This window comes from Haemorhous mexicanus, chromosome 8 (assembly GCF_027477595.1).
Source record: "Haemorhous mexicanus isolate bHaeMex1 chromosome 8, bHaeMex1.pri, whole genome shotgun sequence".
In the NCBI taxonomy this organism is placed as follows: domain Eukaryota; kingdom Metazoa; phylum Chordata; class Aves; order Passeriformes; family Fringillidae; genus Haemorhous; species Haemorhous mexicanus.
In genome coordinates, this window is record NC_082348.1 from 10558977 (window position 1) to 10576397 (window position 17421).

General features: G+C 40.6%; 1 protein-coding gene across 1 annotated transcript in view; it reads left to right on the forward strand.

Moving 5' to 3' along the window:
* The window catches only part of ADCY5 (adenylate cyclase 5), a 203893-nt gene that overhangs the window by 153807 nt on the left and 32665 nt on the right, over nt 1-17421 (forward strand). The window contains exon 8 of the mRNA XM_059852713.1: nt 7065-7205. Coding sequence (XP_059708696.1) covers nt 7065-7205 — 141 coding nt within the window. The remainder of the gene's footprint in view (nt 1-7064; nt 7206-17421) is intronic.

Below are 17421 nucleotides of genomic sequence, written 5' to 3' on the forward strand. Positions count from 1 at the left end.
TCATTGAATCATAGGAAGCCTTGGATTGGAAAGGGCCTTAAAGATTGTCTTGTCCCAACCCCCCTGTCAGGGCAAGGACACCTTCCATTAGTCCCGGTTGCTCAAAGCTCCATCCAGCCTGGCCTTGGACACTTCCAGGGATGGGACATCCACTATTTCTCTTGACAACCTGTTCCAGTGTTTAAAGTTCTCTCCCTGTTCAAAAACTCATTTTATCAAAACATGAAGATCAGAAGTGAGAAAAGCTTTTGCCCATTGTCAGTTCAGTCAGTCTTGAACTTTTTGCCTGATGGCAGGCAAAGTTCTGGTACTTTACTTTTTCCTTTCATTTCTGCTTGATTTTAATGACTTCTTGTGATGTATTTAGCCAAGTTTTCAGTTCATTCTGTTCCAGTAAAGGCCATAAAATGCTCACCTAGCTTAGTGAAGAGTTGCTGTGAGTTGTGTCTGGGTTCCTGCTGTCCTTGCACATAAGGCTTGGCATTAGTATTGACCTGAGAGCAGATCCAAGTAACTGCCTGAGCTGTTCCTTAGTTTACACAGCAGAATTATCTGGATATCTGGTTCATCAGTCCCACAGCCATCAAAACCCAACACTACCATGAGTTTTGATAAATAGATAAAATGTAAGGATGTGTGTTCCCTACTCTTTCTGCTTGCTGATGCCGTGGGGAGCCACAACTTTGAATTTTCTATCTTTTTTATTTGTTTAACTTTTTCATTGTGTTAATGCCATTTCTTGGGCACAAAGTGGGAGGAACATCCATCTAATATTTTTGTTCTAGGAACTGAAAATAGCTTCTTCTTTGAATTTTTTTTTTTTTTTGCTTTTTCCTTTTTAAAAATGCTATTAACTGCAATATAGTCAGTGCGGTTTTAGGAGGGGAAAAAGCTAGATTCTTCTCCCTCAGTCTTTAAAAATATTACTAGACCTGAAAATGTAGTCCTTGTTTTCTGTCTGATACACAGAAGAGTTGCTTTCTATTAGAAGAGAACACAATGCAAAGATTTAAAATCCAGTCTTTTCGGACTTTTTCTCCTCATCTTTACCTCCAGATCTGCTTTCACCTTTCTGTTTGCCCTGTCCTGTGATTCTGCTGCCCTCATGGGTGAGCACTTGCCTGAAAAGATGAAATTAGCAGGTTCTGCCATAAAGGTCTGTTGAATCTTTGCTGTGGTTTGTTTGCTCCCATTAGTGCTAACACTGGGCTGCTCTAAAACCAGGATTGCTCTGGATTGTTGTCTGTCAGCAATTGTATCCCCTCTCCTTTTTCCTGCTGGACAGACTCTTCTAATGTTTTCACACAACAAAGAAGAGACAAGCACATCTCTTATATTTTCTTGCTCCTCAAAGGAAACCTTTACCTTTTGCAAAGTTGGATTATCTCAGTGTCTTCTGTTAATTCTGTGATGAACCAATGTGATTCCTGATAATGAAATGAAGTTTCTCTCTGTGATCCCTAAGGGAATGATGCATTGCATGTCTCAAGTTCAATTTCTACTATATTAGTCCTCAGATGCTGGGTGCTAATACTCCTTTTCTTCATATCTATCAAATACACCTCTGCCTCTCCCATTAGCCAAATCATTGCTCACTTGCTGCCAGGTGAGATAAGAAAACAATTCAACCAAATCTGCTCTAAGAGTAGTAACTGAGTAACTCTGCTAGTAACTTCCATCCAGACTAATACTTCCTTATTCAACACTGTCTCTTGCCTTTTCTCTAGAAACAAGCTCTTTTCCCAGCTTCATATTCCCCATCTGTCTTAGCCCTTTCTCCAACACAGCACTCTGACAAAGGCTCTATGGAAGAAACAAAGCCAGTGAGAGCAACTGCATTTTTTTCTCTTTAGAAAAATTTAGGTTCAAGGCTGTTAATCCAAACCCAGCATTTGCTGCTCTACAAGCTCTGTGTCATGATCACTGACTAAATAGTTATTAAAAATATCTGTTACCAGAACTGACATGGAAGTTGGCAGTTTTCCACTGATCTGGAATGGAAGTTGTCTTTCTGACTTCAGCACATCACACTTCAAGTTTTGCTTCCAGACATGGTTTTGTGGGACTTGGCAGTGCTGTATTTAATGATCTTAAATGCAACCTAAATGATTCTATAATTCCATGTTTTCCATTTATAACCTTGTGCTTATGAGCCTTCTTTCCTTTTGCCTCCACTGAGGCAGTAGTGATTACCTGGAAAAAACCAATCTGCTCCTTCTGTTCTACAGTAAGGAAGAATTGCAAGTTTCTGTTATCCTCACATGGTATAGGGTGATTTACCCAGGTTAACTTTACCCAGGTTAACTTGATTCTTATCCAGTTAATTTTCTCAATAATTGGGATATGTGTTTCTAATGGACTGAACACGTTAGCATGATGGAAATACAGGAATTCTCCAAGGAGATCTTTGCCTTTCTTACTTACTGGTTTCATTATTTACCTGAAAGTCTGTATTTCCAGATAAACAGCAATCTATCAGCTAGAATTACTAAAACTGTTGCCCACATTTTAATGATTCCCAAACTTAACCCCTAGGCATTGCAATGGCCTGTAGAGCAATGTCCTTACCCTTCTAAAGAGTGGTTTTGTTTAATCCATGTTTTTTAGCTTACCCTGCAGATTGTAGCGTTCATATCACATAGCTCTGGTCCTCCATCATCACAACTTTTACATCTGCCCTTCTGAAACTTATTCCAAACATTTTCCCCAGTCATTACTGCTATCTTATCACTTCCCTGATATTCTAAGTACTCCATTTACGTATTCCCAGTTCTTGTGCTGCCCAAGTTTGTGGTGTTTGTAGAGGAGCGTGTCACTCTGTGGTTGTTTCTCGCTTTCTGCTCTTCTCTGCGATCAGGTGCTGCTCTTAATTTGCAGAACCATCACACTTCCTCTTCCCAGCACTTCAAAGCTTTACTCTGAGAAGGGTGGAAAACTGTGTGTTTGGAGGAGTGGGAAACAGACCTTAAGGGGAATAAGATTTTAACAGCACGTAGTTTTACAGCTAGTTTTATCATCCTCAACATTGTCAGGAATCATGGGGAATGCTTTGCTTTGGACACGAGTAGAAACAAAATGTGCCTGCAAACAGATGAGCAATACTGCTGACCAAACACACTGTGCTGAGTGCACACAGTCTGCAAAGGGAAAAAATGTTTATTTTTTCTAATGTCTTTCAATTGATTACACTTGGGTGTTTCTTTTAACAATAGCAGGTACACACCAGTTTCAGAAAGGATTGTTGATGGTGGCCTTAAAACAGCTCAACAAAACTTTGGCTGTAACTCCTAGAAAAACAATTCTCATTCTTTTCTAAATAGCGCCCTGGAATTCTGTCCAGCTGAAGAAACAAAATGGTCCTTTAAATGTTGAGCATGTGACTCTCCTAAAACACAATCAATCTAATGTGATGATTCCTCAATTTAACACATTTAATCTGAGCTCAGCAGGGCTCCACTTACGTAGATTTATGAAGGCAGTGGTTTGGAGCATGTAACACTACCAGAAACATCATGCACATGTCAGAAGGACTTCAAGAAAATTTAAAGAACAATATGTAGCTAAATCTGATATGGCTGATCCATAATCAGATTTCACTGCTGCACTGATAGTGATCAATATGTTGGAAAGTCCTACCACACACACACTAAAGAAATAGCAAGCATTCTTGATTCAATTGATAAGTACAAGAACACCCCAGCTCTTTCTGCAGTTTTGCTGTAGCATTACTGTAGCTCAGTGTGTGGGAACTGGTGGTGGGAACACAATAAAACCCCTGGGAATCAGATTTACAGTCTCTTTGTGAGTCCAGATTTGAAAAGTTCCCACAACAGCTTTCTGGAGTTTAGCCACCTAAAATCTGAAAAACTCATTGCTGTCAGAAACTTTTGCACCTTCTCTTGTTGGTTATACCTGTAATGAGTAGGACTGAAAGATATTATCCCTTCTCTTTCTTTCTTCTTCTTTTCCAGTCTTGTTATGCCTTAGGCAGCTTTGTGTCCAGGTTGTCCTTATGCTGTCACTTAGCCAGGAAGAAACAGAGGAGGCATCCTCATAAATTTCCACAGAGGAGCTATGACCCATCTAATGCTTCATTTTTAGAGTTTGTTATTTTCATCACCCACTGAACAAGTGATTTTGCAGAAAATACATTATCTCAAGTTTTTAAAACAACAGGTTTTATTTTTTTCTTTAATAAGTGTTGATGTTAGCAGCAAAGTCCTATTATTCAAGATGACCTAGTAGCACATTATGTAATGTGGAAAAGCAGAAGTGCACTGTGCTTGTATCTATGTGTTTTAATCTGATTGGAAATATTGCTGAAACATTGTCCACAATCCAGTGGAAACTTCCTACAAGAGGTGGGGGGGAAATACTGCCAGAGTTCATGAAGCCATGGAAAATTTATGGCACCTGACCTCATGGTTAGAAGCAATCTCAGAATTACATGTTTACCCATTTTCCTGTTCTTACCTCAGTCCAGATGTGTCAATAAACACGTATGCTGTCATTAATTTCCTTCAAATTCATCAAGCAGTGCTCCAGACTCACTAGCACTTGCAGCAGGTATGAGGATCACTCGTGGGCTGAGAGGGGTAGCATGGACTTTGGCATTAAGGCTTTTGGCATCATGGACCTTGGCATTAAGGCTTTTCCAAATTCTAACCAAGCTTACTAACTCATGGGGCAAAATATATAAAAGTGCTTTATATCACTTTTATCAGCTGTTGATGTAAAGGCATTTGTAAAGCAACCAAATAGCTTTGCTTTTATGGGTCCCCAGACTAGTTTCAACATCTGGGTTTTTTTATTCCATTTGGTTGAAAGCCCCCCCCTTAGTTGGAATAAAATGGATTGACAGTGTCACTTCTGTTATTGAAAAACAATATCTATTTGCTTGGAGATAATGAAACTGTATTTCCTAGCACTTTTCTGGCATCACATCATAAAAGAAAGAAGCATAACTATGAAAAAGATTGCATAACTGAAAAAAGCCACAAGAAAGTATTACAAATGATGGCAGAGTATAAAGAGCAGTGAGTCTTAAAAAACAAAACCTCAAACCAGCTCAAATCTGGACATCAAGATTTCATCACATTCATGTATTTTTAGAAACATTTAAAAGATGTCTCTCCTGGAGGTTATCCAGTGGCTCTGTCATGGTTGCTCATGTGAAACTCAGCTGGTGCCAAGTGCTGGAATTTTCAGGCCTTTCAGATGAACCAGTGGTGGGTTCGAAGTGGGGAAGAGGTGATGTGGGAGGCACTTGCTGTCCTGGGGGCATCCATGTGGGAGCACCTATGGTTCTCCCTGCGGTCATCCCGCTCCCACAGGGTTTCCTCGTGACCCTACACTTGTCATCCTGGCTGGGTGAAGGTCTTTGCAGGCACTCTGGGGCTGCAGCACCACTGCTGCTCCTTGTCAGGGGGCCAGCAGGCTGTGGGGCACAGGGCTCTGTCACAGGTGGCCCCGTGTCCCCAGCCCGTGGCCATGGAGCTGCAGCCCCACGTGCTCTGCAATGTTTGGTGCCCGTGTGGTGAGCTGTGGTCTCCAGGGAAATGTTGTCATTGTAGCTGTCTCTTCCTTGGAAGGACAGAGAAGATGATTTCCCATGCTTGTCAGTCAGGCAGCTTTCTCCAGCACGGAATTTCAGCAAGCCTTTTAAAATTTCTTTTTAAAAACCCTAATTTAAGGCAGCATAGCACTTGACATTTAACTCTGTGGTTACCATGGAGATAACACCAGGTATTTTGCAAACTCCTGAAAGGTACAAGTTACACTGAATAGTGGGGAATCAAAATAAATAGATATGGAATGCAGACTCCAGGCAAGAAAAGCAGCGGACCTACTTGTATTGACAAATAACTCTTGAACCAAAATTCTAGAGTTGAAAGTAATGAAGGCTTTCTTTTTAAAGAACTCATTTGTCTGGAAATCCAAAATTAACTATTAAGTCTGTTCTCTAATGTCATTGAAGCAGCAATTCTCTTGAAAAGGTTTAATCTCTCAAGTAATAAACAACAATCCACACCTTCTGAATTTTCAATCTGTCCAGAATTTGTCTGTTTTAAGCAAGGATATAGTAATTGCCACCCTTCTGAGTCAGTACAGGTAAATCACACAATCCTCCCTGAGCCAGTCTGCAGTGCAGTCCTTGCTAGAGGGACTTTGTCCACAGAACACATTCCTTGTGGAAACCTGCCTGTCTTTTTTGCTAGGGACTATATTTAAAATAAGGAACTAATCTGCCTGTTGTTGAGCCTAGTTACATGTTGCACTTCTGTGCTCTTGAGTCTGGCACTGAGCTCGAATGATACCTGACAGATCCTGTGCTAACCTCACAGTAAGCTCCCATGGCAGCCAAGAGGAAAAGCCTTGATAACAAAATCAAAGACTTTGCCCAAACTTCAGGAGAATTAGTGTCAATGTCAAATTGGAAGGTAGCATTAGAGTTGGGAAGACCATTTTGTCACACTCTGCAATTGCATTACCCTTAATGTGAACACAGTTGTTTGCAAGATTTGCATGCTTTCCTTAGCATGTCTGGGAATATGCTCTTGCAAGTGTGGAAAATTATTTGCTTCTGCCCATGGAGAAGGTGTCCTGTATTCCCATTGCTTCAAGGAGCTTCAAGGCTCCTGTTCTTCAACCAAATCATATTGTCTGTCATTTCTCTTCTAGATGTAACTGTTCTTTGACTTTTTGAGGACCCTCTGTGTAGTATCTCATTTTGGAGCTGCAATTTTCTATGTGAAATTATTCAGTTTTCTTCAACTTGCTAATAAAGACACTAGATGTCTCCATTTTGGAATGCTTACATAGGTTATGGTGGTTGTTCAGAACAAGTAAAGGAATAAAATGATGGGCACCACTTAAAGTTATTAATAAAAATAAGAGAAAGAGATGGTGACTGTGACTGCTTCTGATCAGCGACTGCTTCATAGAGTTCAAGGTGCCAAGCCAGCTTTTGGAGTGAGAGATCAGAAGTGAGAGATGCTTGGAGAATGACTGCTGTGTAAATGTTTGAAGATTTATTGTGCATTTCTCTGTGGTTTGTGTTCCAGAAAGACGAGAAAGCCACGATAGCCAAGATGAACCGGCAGCGCGCCAATTCCATCAGCCATAACCCTCCGCACTGGGGTGTTGACCGGCCCTTCTACAACCACCTCGGGGGCCACCAGGTCTCCAAGGAGATGAAGAGAATGGTAATGCCCTGCTCTGTGGACATCAATTCATTTTCTTCTTAATACGGTGTTATGTATCCCTCCTGCTTTGTCTGAAGGTTTTCACAGCCCCCAAGGGCGTTTTCCAAATGGGGGTGGGAAATTCTTCTTTGACTCCAGAAATAACAATAATCGGCACATCTGGAGGTGAGTGATTGTGAGATGAGGCACAAGGTTGTTTGAGAGGGGAAGGGAGGCTGAATGGCTCAAAGAAGGCTCTTTTGTCTGACTTGTCCCACATTCTGAGCACTCATCCAGGCTGTGTGAGAAGACGTGATTATCTGCAAAAACTGCTCCATAGCCCAGGCATTCAAGAGGGTCTGACATACATTTCTGTTAGCTCAGTACCTGCAGAGGGTTCTGGCTTGCATTGTCACAGCCAGGTGCTGTTCTCCTCTCTAAGCTGTGTGCTCATGGGGCCCCAGGGATGTCACTGCCATGTTTAATCCTGGAGAACACATCCTCGAGTACAAGGATTAATTGGCCAAAGGTAGCAGGCTTCTTCATTTCTTTCTTGTACCTTTCACAGTCTTTCTAAATTAAAATGAACAAGAGCTAATTAGCAATTCAGTTGCACTGAGAGGACTTTTATGGCTTATTTTACATAAAAGGTGTAGATGACATCTTTTTTTTCTGCAATAAAGATTAAGAAGATAGCTTATAATATAGTGGCTATTTTTAATAATAATAGAAATATTTAGCACCTCTATAATTGCATGCATAATCAGATTGTTCTATAACCTTATTTATGCTGTTTTGACCCTTCATGCACAGTCAAAAGTGTCTATTTGTTACTCACTTTGTTGTCTATAGTCAAAGGTCTGCTCCAGGTCACCAAAGCCTTTAAGTATTTTAAAAAAAATTATGAACATGAGATTCAATCCCACAGTTAAAAATTTGGTCATAGCTATAAGAAACTGCATATGGTATCTTCTAAAGGGAAATGCTGGCATATTTATTAATAGTTGGTGCTAATATTATTCAATCTTAATATTATTTTACAGTGCTAAACCAAATTTCTTAGTAATAGTAATACTGATGTTTCTTTCATTTCTCAGATCTCCAAATGAGGGCTTCTGACATGAGCATGCAGATCAGTGGAACTGTGCATTTTTTTATGTGGGCTTTTCAATAGGGTGTGCTCAATAGGCATGACATTATTAGAAGAGACTAATCACACTAGCACATAATTATAATTATAAGTTTCTTTGAATAGCTTTTAAGGGGTTCTTGAAGCCTCCTGTTCAGAAACAAGGTGTATGCATGCCAAATGGTATTATGCTTCTCGGTGTTAATTACAGTTTGCCGTGTCTAGCTGGTTGTTCAGTTGGAAAAACATAATTATTTATTGAAATACCAAGCTGAGTCCTAAAAACTTCACTGCCCCTCACTTGTAGGAGGAAAGACTTACTTTTTTTTTCCTTATCTTGAGCCTTTCCCTGTAATGCTATTTAGCTTCTTGAAAATTCAGCAGCTCAGAAAGTCCCTTCTACTCAATCTGCCTCTTGTATTAAGCTCTCTTTTGAGAAGCTGATGTTGCATGCATCAGGCTGTTTCTTGAAAACCAACTGAAACCTGATTCAGATGTATTATTTTCAGCTAGATTTTTGTTGTTCTTATGGACTGTTTTTTAAAATCTGTTATTTACAGATTTACAGATCTGTTACGTTTGAGATGCATTAGTGAAAATGCAAACCTCCTCCCCATGGCCTCCCATTTTAATATCTGCTAAATGGACATTTTAGTGATTAGAACACAGGAGCAAATTCTCCATCTCCTATCTCAACTCTGTGTAAACTTCTAATTTAAATATGCATTTTTTGGAACCACCCAGCTTTGCACAGTGCTTTGTCATCTCTAACACTGTGTTACATGTATGCTGTGTGAGCTTAATGCATGCAGAGTGCATGCTGGCTGCAAACTGCCTCCTTAGAAACACAAAATGCAGAGAGACACAAGGGGAGCAGAACTACAGAAGCTTTTATCAGTGCTCCTCTGGGATGACATGTCATTGATCTTGGTAAGCAGCACCAGCTCTCAAAGCTCCTGAAAATGTGCTCTTTGTTCCACATCACCCACCTTTCCCCAGACCTTTTGCATGTTGTTGTACATAGTCTTTCTTCTTGGAAGCTGTGAACATGTAAGGTTGGATTAGTCAAAGTATTATGCCAAAGGTGGGCAGTGCAACACTGCCTTTCTCTTCAAGACCTGGAGCTCTTAGCTCTGTAATTTCAAAACAGGCATTTATAAGGGTAATTGTGAGACTGTCCTCAGGCAGGATCCAGGTAATATTGCAGTGATGTGCAGTTCCATTATATTAATGTGTAGATATGAATACATTTGTGTGTAGGGAATAATACAGATGGTTATGAAGGGCACGGGGTTTTGTCTCAAATGTAAAACATTTTGCATTTTAAAGACAACCATATTTTCAGAAAAAAAAAAATAGACAGTTTTTTTTTGTGGCTCTACTTACAATTCCCTGAAAGAGAATATTAAAGTTCCCTGAATTGCATTTTTGGGAAGGCACTGTTATATTTAATAGAAAACAGAATTATTTTGGCCATTTTTCTTTCCAGTGAATGCTGGCTCTGGTAGCTCTCTCTATTCTTAGGATATATTAGCAGTAGTCTGAGAGGAGATGGAGTAGCATCAAATGTAGCCCTTTATTCCTTTTTTCCTCCTCCTCTTTTGTCACATCATTTCAGTGTGCTGCCATGTCTGGGCACATCACCAGTGCAGCTGATGGGTTTGTGTGGAATGGCAGCGTGGGCAGTGGCACCTTTGGTCCCTGCTTGTCTCCATGTCGTGGCTTGGACCTTAACCTGCACCAGCTCCAGCAGATTTTCCAGGATGTTTCTAGCTGAAGTTTTTCCCTTGTGCACAGAGTTTTTTCAGACACTTGCACATATGAATAAGACAAATTATCCTACATAAGTTCATGTGGTGCCTGGAAAACAGGAGTCACTTTCCTACTCCTGCCCTGGCTAACTGGGGCCTGAGTCAAGGGGTTGCAGGTGCATCAGCCCATCCCATCCAGCACTTTCCTTGTGCACTGGTCTTCTCCCCAGACCATCACAGATCCTTCTTTTTCCCTTCCCATAGCTTTACAGTGGCCTTGCTTGCCCTGCAGAGCCTCCAGGGAGGCAGAAGCCCAGAGACATCAAGGCTGCACACTGCTGATGCTGACCTCCATTAGCTGGTGCAGCAGCCCTGCCCCGAGCAGGCTGGTAACTGTGCAGGGGAAGGTCAGACCCAAATGCCCTGGGAGGGCCAAGAGCCCTGCCCTGAGCTGGCAGCCTCTGCTGCAGCCTGCTCCTGGGAGCCCAGGGTGCTGCAGGGCACAGGGCACTCCAGGGCTGCCCCAGGGCAGGGGAGCCTGCACAGGATCAACCCAGGGCTGCACACTGAGCAGAACTGAGCCACAGTCTGGCAGAGCAGCAGAGCTGCTTTCTATTTTTATTGCTTTTTACAGCTTGTCTTCTTGTTTCCTAAACAAAAGCAATCAGTCCAGCAGCAGTGACTGTATCTCTCTGGAAATGGAGACTTTTGTGCTGCTCATTCCCCCAAGTCTTCATACACCAGCCTTGTCTTCCCCTCTCTCCCTCTAGTCCAGTTTGTAATTGCAAGAGGGTCAAAAATAAGTGGACTTAAAAGCATTTGAGAGTACAGGTATATTTATAGCTAGAACAATATTTATACACCACTGAGAAATACTTTGCTTTTCCCAGTATGTATTTCAGAGCGCTTTTATAAATATTGATGAATTTTAGACTTCTGGAAATAATATTCATGTCTCAGTTTTCATCAGCAAAACAAAATTGCTATTAAAGAAAAACCAATTTGGGATTGTAGTTGACTGTAAACTGAAAGAGGTTTGTTGTAAACAGCAATAAAAAGGGAAACGTTGATACTTTCCAAAATTACTGGGCTGTTTTAGATGACAAATTATTTTCTTGCACCTTTTACTCTGCTCAGCATTATTAAGTTTGTATCCAGAAAAGCACATCCAGGTTGGGATTACAATAATTTAGATGTGGATGAGTTAGAGATAATCTAGTGGACAAAATTACAAATTAGCAGAGTTTCAACAGTGTATCCTCTGAAAGTGTTGAAATATTGTGTTTGCTCTAACCTAGAAGGGAGAAGACAGATTAGGAATAAAAGTCTTCAAATACAGGAACATTTTTAAGGACAAAAAATAATGATAAATTATTCTCCATGACTGTAAAGGGCAGATTTAAAAATAATCATCCTAATTTGCTGAAAGGAAGGTCTAAGTTAAGAAAAAAACTTAGATGCAAGGAACAGGCTGTATAAGAAGTTTGTGAAATCCCTGATTTTCATGAACAATTTCTAATTATTTTATTCAGAGTGACATCACAAAATCCTTTGCAAATATTGAAACAATAAGGTTAAAAAGACTCTGTTAGGAGAATGTATAGGGAATAAATAATATATGAATAATAGGAGATACATGTAAAGATTTTAGAAAGTTTCTGATCTGGGCTGCACACAGCTTCATGCCATTGCTCTCCCCCCTTTGTACAGGTGCCAGCTGTACCCCCAGCATTGCTGACAGATACTTGTCTAGCCCTTGTTTAAAGACCTGAAAGGATGGAAAGTCTTGCTGGGCATTCTCTTCAACAGTTTTATGATTTTTGTTGCTGTTTTACTTCACATGTCCTTACTTCAGTTTGAAACCTTGGTGCTGCATGACCAATTCACAGTAGATAAAAGACAGTTTAATTTTCTCTCCTTTACAATTATCTTCTCTGTGGTTGAAGACTCTTACTATGTCTCTGCACAGCTCTGATTCCCTCATCAAGTTTGTTCCCTGGTTGCAGTGCTGGTTTCAGTCTGACCATGCTTCTGTCATGAGTCTGGATACAGCTAATGAACCATTTAATTTGCAGTGAAATTGTGTGTGAAGTCAATGTTAGTTACAAAGTAAAAAACTGACATAAAATCAAACAGAGATTATGTGTGTGTAGGAAATACTACTGCATGCAGATGTTAAAGATGTGAGACAAGGTTATAAAAATGGATCCTGGCTGGCATGATGAAGGGAATCAGTCCTGGTTCCTTGTGGTGCTGCTCAGAGCTCTGCACATCCTTCTACGTGATATTTGATTGCTTGGTGTTTGTCTTCTAATGAAACAGCACTCATCTACAAGCAGGGCCATTCACCAATAAAATAATTCTTTGTCCTGTTCCCCCTGTCCTAAATCAAACAGTTCTTTGCATTTTGCATTGTTAATACAGCTCATTTCCTCTCTTTATGTCTCCAAGTTGCCCTTACAATAGATCTTGTTACGTGGAAATCAAACTGGGGAACAGGTGCCTCCATGGAACAGATGCCATAGCTGGTTCTGTGCCAATTCTACCTCTTAAATATCAGAAACAATTAAAATAGAAAATAAAAGCTCCATAGGACAAGTTTTCCTCAGTCAGCTCTGTCAAAGAGACTTGGATTTGAGGGTTCACCCTCCTCTGAAAGGTTTCATTTAACTGCAGGTCACCATTATCCTCTTTTCCAGCAATCATCTGCTAAATCTGGTAATTGCAACACTGACGTCAGCAAAGCTGGGCAGGGGCCCCCAACAGAGAAGAATTTGACCCACTATTTTTTCACTGCTATTGTAGTAATCTAACTTGTAATCAAGAAGGGAGAAACTCACAAAATCCTTTCTGCTGTAATCTCCACATATTGCTGTAGATCTGGGAGGAAATTGTTAGTCTAGTCTGGGTTTCATAGAGCCAGTTTGGTTTTGATAGCTCTCAAACAGCAAGGGGAGGAATCCCATCCAGCAGTTATGCTGTGTAATTGCTTTGGTGCTCACCTGGAAGAAGGGTTTGCCTGATTCACGTGGTCCATGGGATCTCATATAAATGACTGGGAGTACAATGTACATTGCTGAAATTGTCAGAGGCTTTACACTGTTTGGTATCCTCATCTGCTAGCCTTTTATTCTAGTTGATCAGGACTTGCAATCATCCTTGATTACTTCTTTAAAAGAGGGATAAGAATCCCTCTTGTAAAGAACTAATCAATGCAACAGCAAATCTGCAGCTGCTGTTGAGAAACCTAGACAGAGTTTGATATCTGTTTGGAAGCCTTGCACTGATAATTTTTCCACCATTCAGTACCCTTTTCTAGAATAAATTTGACTCATTTGGGAAAGGTCATTTGGACTGAGACAGTACTAAAATGTGTCAGACTGGTTTTGATTTGGACTAAATTTAGCCTACAGAAATAAAGATACAATTCCCTTTTATTCACAGAAACACTTCTTCCAATGTTCATGGATGCATTGCACAGGTGGATTTGTGGCACTTCCCAGAATGATTTCCAAAGCTTCCTCAAGGAGGCAGTAAGCCTTAATGTCAAAAGGCCAGCAGGTTTGGGTCTGGGTTTCAGAGAGGGTGAGCAGCTCTGGCCAGCACCAGTGGGCAGTTTCAATTAAGGCTGGTTAGGCTGGGATCCAGTCTGTCTGCATCTGATTAGAAGGCAAGCAGTAGTTTCTGGAGAAGTTTGTGGTGTTTATCATCATTTGGAGAGTAGACATGGAAGGGCAGAGAATATGGAGCCAGGAACTGATTCAGAGCATTTCTAGGACTGCTTATTTTTATGTCTGCTTTGCAAGTTCTAAAAACTGTTCACAAATGAGGCACAGAACCAGAAACCATTTCACTTGAAAATGTGACCTTTGTACTGGAGAAATTTGGATTCAGAGTTCACAGAAAACTGTGAGCAACCTGCACTTTTCAAAGGTGTGAGTTCAGAGCCAGAAGTTAATTAAAAGTAAGGTAAAGAAAGCCTATTTCAGCCAAAGTAACCTCTTGTGATCTATAGAGTTAAATCTGATGGCCCAGGTAAATTCATGGCATTGGCCAGGTCTGGTCTGCCAGCTGAGGACTGTCTACAGAATCATTTTGAGTTGAAGAAAGCAGAGGGTTTAACCATCTGTGATCAGTGCCATGGAATGAAAGTCTTTTTATGAAGTGGGGTGGGCTGCAGAAAAGGAGCACTTCAGCTTTCCTTTTCAGACCTCATTAGTCTCTGTTCCAGCTATAGCAGACACACTCATCATTTAATCTGTTTCATAAACTGCTTTTCTGCCAGTCTCTTGTTCTGCACTTAGATGCTTGTTAAATATCCTTCCTATCAGGCTTTATTCTTTCTGGACTCTGGAAACAGAAATTGTGTTATTTTTGGCTTGAGTGCTTTGAAGTCCTTCAGTTTTGCTTCTGAATTTACACCTGACAGCATCTATCTTCATAGCCTTGTCTTTTTGACCACAGGGACAAAGCAGAAGGTAGAACAGTGCTGAAAATAGATGTGAATAATTAGTTTTGTGGTAGAGCCAAAGCAGGTTTGTTTTTATCGACATCAACTCTCAGCCTGTCACCCTCCCTTTCTGTTTTCCATGGTCACTGTCTCTGGGAAGCACCTCTGCAAGTTGGCCCTAACTCTTACAAAGCTCATTTTGTCCCTAAGTCCAAAGTTATTTCGATTTCTGCTTTAACATCATGTAAGTTCTATTTTGACTTTGTTCTGAGGATGAAAACAGGGCAAGAAAAATTAGTTTCTTTATCATTTTTCCTCCTAAGATCTTTGCTGGAGTTGAGAACGAAGTTTTTAAGGGTGGAATTTATGCTTCCCACACACATTGCCATTAAGAAGGTCATGAAGCTCATCAGCCCCTCTACTGCCTTATTTTTGGAGTTAAATGAAAAGTTAAAAGCATATAAAATCCACTCCACTTTTCTTTGCATATTTACAATATGTTAATAATTGCAGCCAGTGTTCTCAAAGTTAGAATTATTATTTCTAATCGTTCTTGATTTGAAGTGTTATGGTGTAGCAATCAGCTTGTCATGTCTTTGACAAACACTTTGTCATTCTATTTAAGGAATCAGTTTTAATCTTCAAAGAAAAGGGCTTAGTTAATTTAGAAGTCAAGCAGAGAGATGGCAGTCATATGAGCTTTTAGCACAATAGATATTCATAAAATATCCCCCATAAAGTAGTAAGCCTTAGGGGCCATAGGGACTGAGGCTGTAATATTCCCTCCTTTCTTCCTCCTGCACATCTACTCCCACTGAGGATGTCAGTGTGGATTCTGAGTCACCTGACCTGCCATAAAACAATAGGGCTTTTTAAATAATCTCCTGTGGAAAAGACTAAAGAGCAGAGCCTTTAAGGGAGTTGATTCAGCTGAGTTTGGGTTGTTCCTGAAGTCAAAGAGAGGACTGTCTTAGTCTCAGAGGAATTATTAAATGCTGTTACCTTTGCTTTTGCAATCTGATGGCAGAGTAATACAGCTTCCTGGGGGAATGAGAAAAACACCAATACTAGGGATATTTAAAATGAGACTGAATAAAATTTGCATGAGGTCCTATGTGCAGCAGTCCATTAGTACTGTACTGTGGTAAGACCTATCTCATGCCTTATGGTCCCTTCTAGAAGAAGGGAATTTTGGCCTGAACAAGGGCTACTTATCATCATGATCATTGAGCTGTTCCTGAACTCCTGCAAACTCCTATCTGTCTGATTCTTGTAGCCATCATCACTTTTGTCATCTTCATCCCTGCTGACAATTCCCAGCCTTTTCTTCATAGCTTCCTAGAAAACCACTGGTATTGTTTCAGCCTGCTGGGTACAAATCCATGAGCAGTCAAGAGGGGATTTAAATTCTTAACTCCAGGAATTGGTGGTTCCTCATCGTATCCCTTTACACTCCCTCTCCTAAATGACAGGCATCTCATTTTTATCAGCTTCTTTTTGGGGGGGGGAGGTTCAGATTTCTGTATATGTTTGTGCAGAAATGCCAATTTTGACATATCTCTGTGCAGCAGTACCCAAAGAGGCTAAGCCCAGCCCCAGCCCAGCAGTCCAGCCTGCAGTGCACCTCATGAGGGGGGCTGGACAGTGCCTTTAGCCCCTCTATTTCTCTTGAGTTTGGAAGTTTGGCTACCAGATTATGAGTAGGAATGAAGACAAATCCACAAATCCATGTAGGCCCTATTCCTGCAGGCTTGGTTGTGTGTTTATCCTGTGTATAACACACAGAGCATTGGAATTGATGGGAGCAGCCTTACTCTGAGCTTTGGGCTGGAGCAAAACATCTCATTCCTGAAGATACCAAACTATTTGCCAGCTGTGGAGAAGAAAAAAGACCAATATGTCATTAGTGCTCAAGCCTTGTGCAAGGGGAAGGAAATGATCTGAAGTGCAGATTCTTTAATGAACCGAGCGTGCCCACAGGAGTGGGGGAGGTGAAAGTACATTAACCAAAACCCAGGGGAAATCTCCCTCCCAACCCAGAGCAGGGTGGGCAGCATGACCCTGGTCAGCTCCCCTGCCTGAAAGGATTCTTGGTGAGTGAGTGAAACATGGATGCTTTAGTGGAGAGGGAGGAAAATCTCTGGTCACAGCCAGGTCCTAGAGGTGTATTTGCTCTATATCCTGGCAAAGTCTTCCAGGGCAAATAAGAAAGAGATCTTGCAATAAATGACCAGGTTTTAAGAAGCTATGTTGGAGGATTTTCTTCCTCAAATAATCCCACAGACCTTTCTCTAGAACAATTCCATTTTTGGCAATTCTGTTTGAAGAATCTTTAGTATGAAATGGTAGCTTTTGAAGTGAATCATTTAATTTGCTTAACTTAAACAGGTTCCTACATCATTTAATTTTAAGCTGATTCTCTCTAATTAAAGTTCAAGTCACTCTTAAATATTTAGCCTTGTTAAATGAATATCCAGGAAAGAAAATGTGATAGCTTTTTTCTTTTCTGCTTTACCTGAAATATGTCTTTTTTTGGTCTTTAGTTTTGAAGCACCAATTTAATTTGAGTTACCATCAAGAATAATTTCCAGAATTTCAAGCACAATTTAATATTGTAAATTGAAAAGCTAGATCAATTATTTCTCTTTTATTTTAGAAACTTTCCTTGTAACAGTTTTGCTGAGGAAGAGAAGCAGGGCAGAATCAAACTCCATGTGGATTAAGTGTTCACCCATATAAATGGCCAGTTAAATATTATTCCACACTTGAAATATTGGGGAATTTTTTGAGGATGTGCTTGCTGAGGTGTTCTAGTAACTTGACCTGGTCAGCCAGTGTCTTCAAACTTGTGCATCCCAAAGGCAGGAGTGTGAGATCTGTGTTTAGGTGGAGGAATTCAGTGGGATG